The sequence below is a fragment of the Monoraphidium neglectum genome (assembly GCF_000611645.1).
Source record: "Monoraphidium neglectum strain SAG 48.87 unplaced genomic scaffold scaffold05203, whole genome shotgun sequence".
Taxonomy (NCBI): Eukaryota; Viridiplantae; Chlorophyta; class Chlorophyceae; order Sphaeropleales; family Selenastraceae; genus Monoraphidium; species Monoraphidium neglectum.
This window is the reverse complement of record NW_014008427.1, coordinates 928-2,442: the sequence shown is the minus strand read 5'-3', so window position 1 is coordinate 2,442 and position 1,515 is coordinate 928. Positions and strand designations below refer to the sequence as shown.

General features: G+C 67.9%; 1 protein-coding gene across 1 annotated transcript in view; it reads left to right on the top strand.

Annotated features, from left to right (window-relative positions):
- The window catches only part of MNEG_15296 (hypothetical protein), a gene marked incomplete at both ends in the record, with an annotated part of 4,284 nt that overhangs the window by 1,876 nt on the left and 893 nt on the right, over positions 1 to 1,515 (top strand). The window contains 3 exons of the mRNA XM_014036233.1: positions 31 to 213; positions 753 to 844; positions 1,218 to 1,330. Of these exons, the coding sequence (XP_013891687.1) occupies positions 31 to 213; positions 753 to 844; positions 1,218 to 1,330 (388 nt within the window). The remainder of the gene's footprint in view (positions 1 to 30; positions 214 to 752; positions 845 to 1,217; positions 1,331 to 1,515) is intronic.

Sequence of the window (1,515 nt, the reverse complement as noted above, 5' to 3'; positions counted from 1 at the left end):
CTCTAACACCCCCCACACCCCACCCCCCAGGTCCTGGCCCTTGACGAGCTGTTTGTGACTGACGTGGCTGACGCCATGATACTGCACCGCCTCTTCGACCGCCTCTGGGACGCGGGGCTCGTGCTGGTGGCCACCAGCAACAGGGCCCCAGACAGGCTCTACGAGGGCGGCCTGCAGCGGGCGCTGTTCCTGCCCTTCATTGCGCGGCTTAAGGTAGCGGTTAGGGAGGGGAGAGCACGGGCGATTTCTTAGCCTCAGCCAAGCAGAGGGTCTGCAAGCTTTTGAGCATTGTCACGCCTGAAGCTTCACCCTCGCAGGATCCTCCATCTGCTCGGATGTAGCCCCCTTTATCCCTCTGTGCGTGTGTGCGTGTGTGCGTGTGCGCGCGCGCACGTGTGTGTGTAAGTGTAAGTGTGTGTGTCTGTGTATGTGCGTGTGTGTGTGTGTGTGTGTGTGCGCGCGCGCGCGCGCCCGTGCGCGCATGTGCCCGCGTACGCGCGTGTGTGCGTGCACGCACGTTTGCGCGCGCGCTTGCGTGTGTGTGCGCGCGCGCGTGTGCGCGTGTGTGCACGCGCGCGCGCGCGTGCGCGCGTGTGTGTGTGTGTTCAGCTTCCCTGGGGGTCCCGGCTTTTTGCAGTCTGGTTTGTTGACAGGGCGGCACCATCTTTGAAGGGCGCCTGTGCCGCCCTCGCGAGCGTGTCTGGCTGACACCCTCACCACTGTCACATTGTGGACATGCACCGCCCCCGCAGGAGCAGTGCGTCATCCACGACATGGCGTCACCCGTGGATTACCGCCGGCTGGCGCAGCACCAGAGGGGGCTCTACTTCGTCACCCCGGACAGGTGGGGCGCGGGGGGCGTGCAGGACACACACACGCACACACACACACACACACACACACACACACACACACACGCGCGCGCGCGCGCGCGCGTGCGCACGCTCGCACGACAACGCGACGCTGCAGCTTATCACAGGGAGCTGCGCGCCCCACTGCAAGCGGCCCGGGCGCGCCCCCCGCCGTCGTACTACCCTGCCCCCAGCACCGGCGCCCGCCTGCGATTGACCTTCGCCGCTCCCCACACCCCCAGCGCCCGCGCCTCGCGGCAGCTGCAGCCGGGCTCCACTCACAGGGCCCATTGCCGCGCCCACCCTACTCAAAATCCCGTGCCCTTGCCGTGTGCCCCCCCTTCCTCCCGCCGCCCCGCCCCCCAGGGACCAGCAGCTCTATGAGGCGTTTTTGGAGGCGGGCGGCGGCGTGCTGCAGCCGGCCCCAGACACGGTGCAGGTGGCGATGGGGCGTGTGCTGCAGGTGCCGGATGCAGTGGGTGAGCGGGAGGGATTGTGGGGGCACGGCGGGCTGAGCGCTCGGCTGGGCTGGGCTGGGTTTGGGGCCGAAAAGGAGGCTGGGCGTCGTGCTGGGCTGAGTTGGCGTTTCACGCTCTGGCCCTGCCTGATTGGTCAGCCCCCTACCCCAAAAGACTTGGGCGAGCGGCGGGGCAACGTGGAAGGG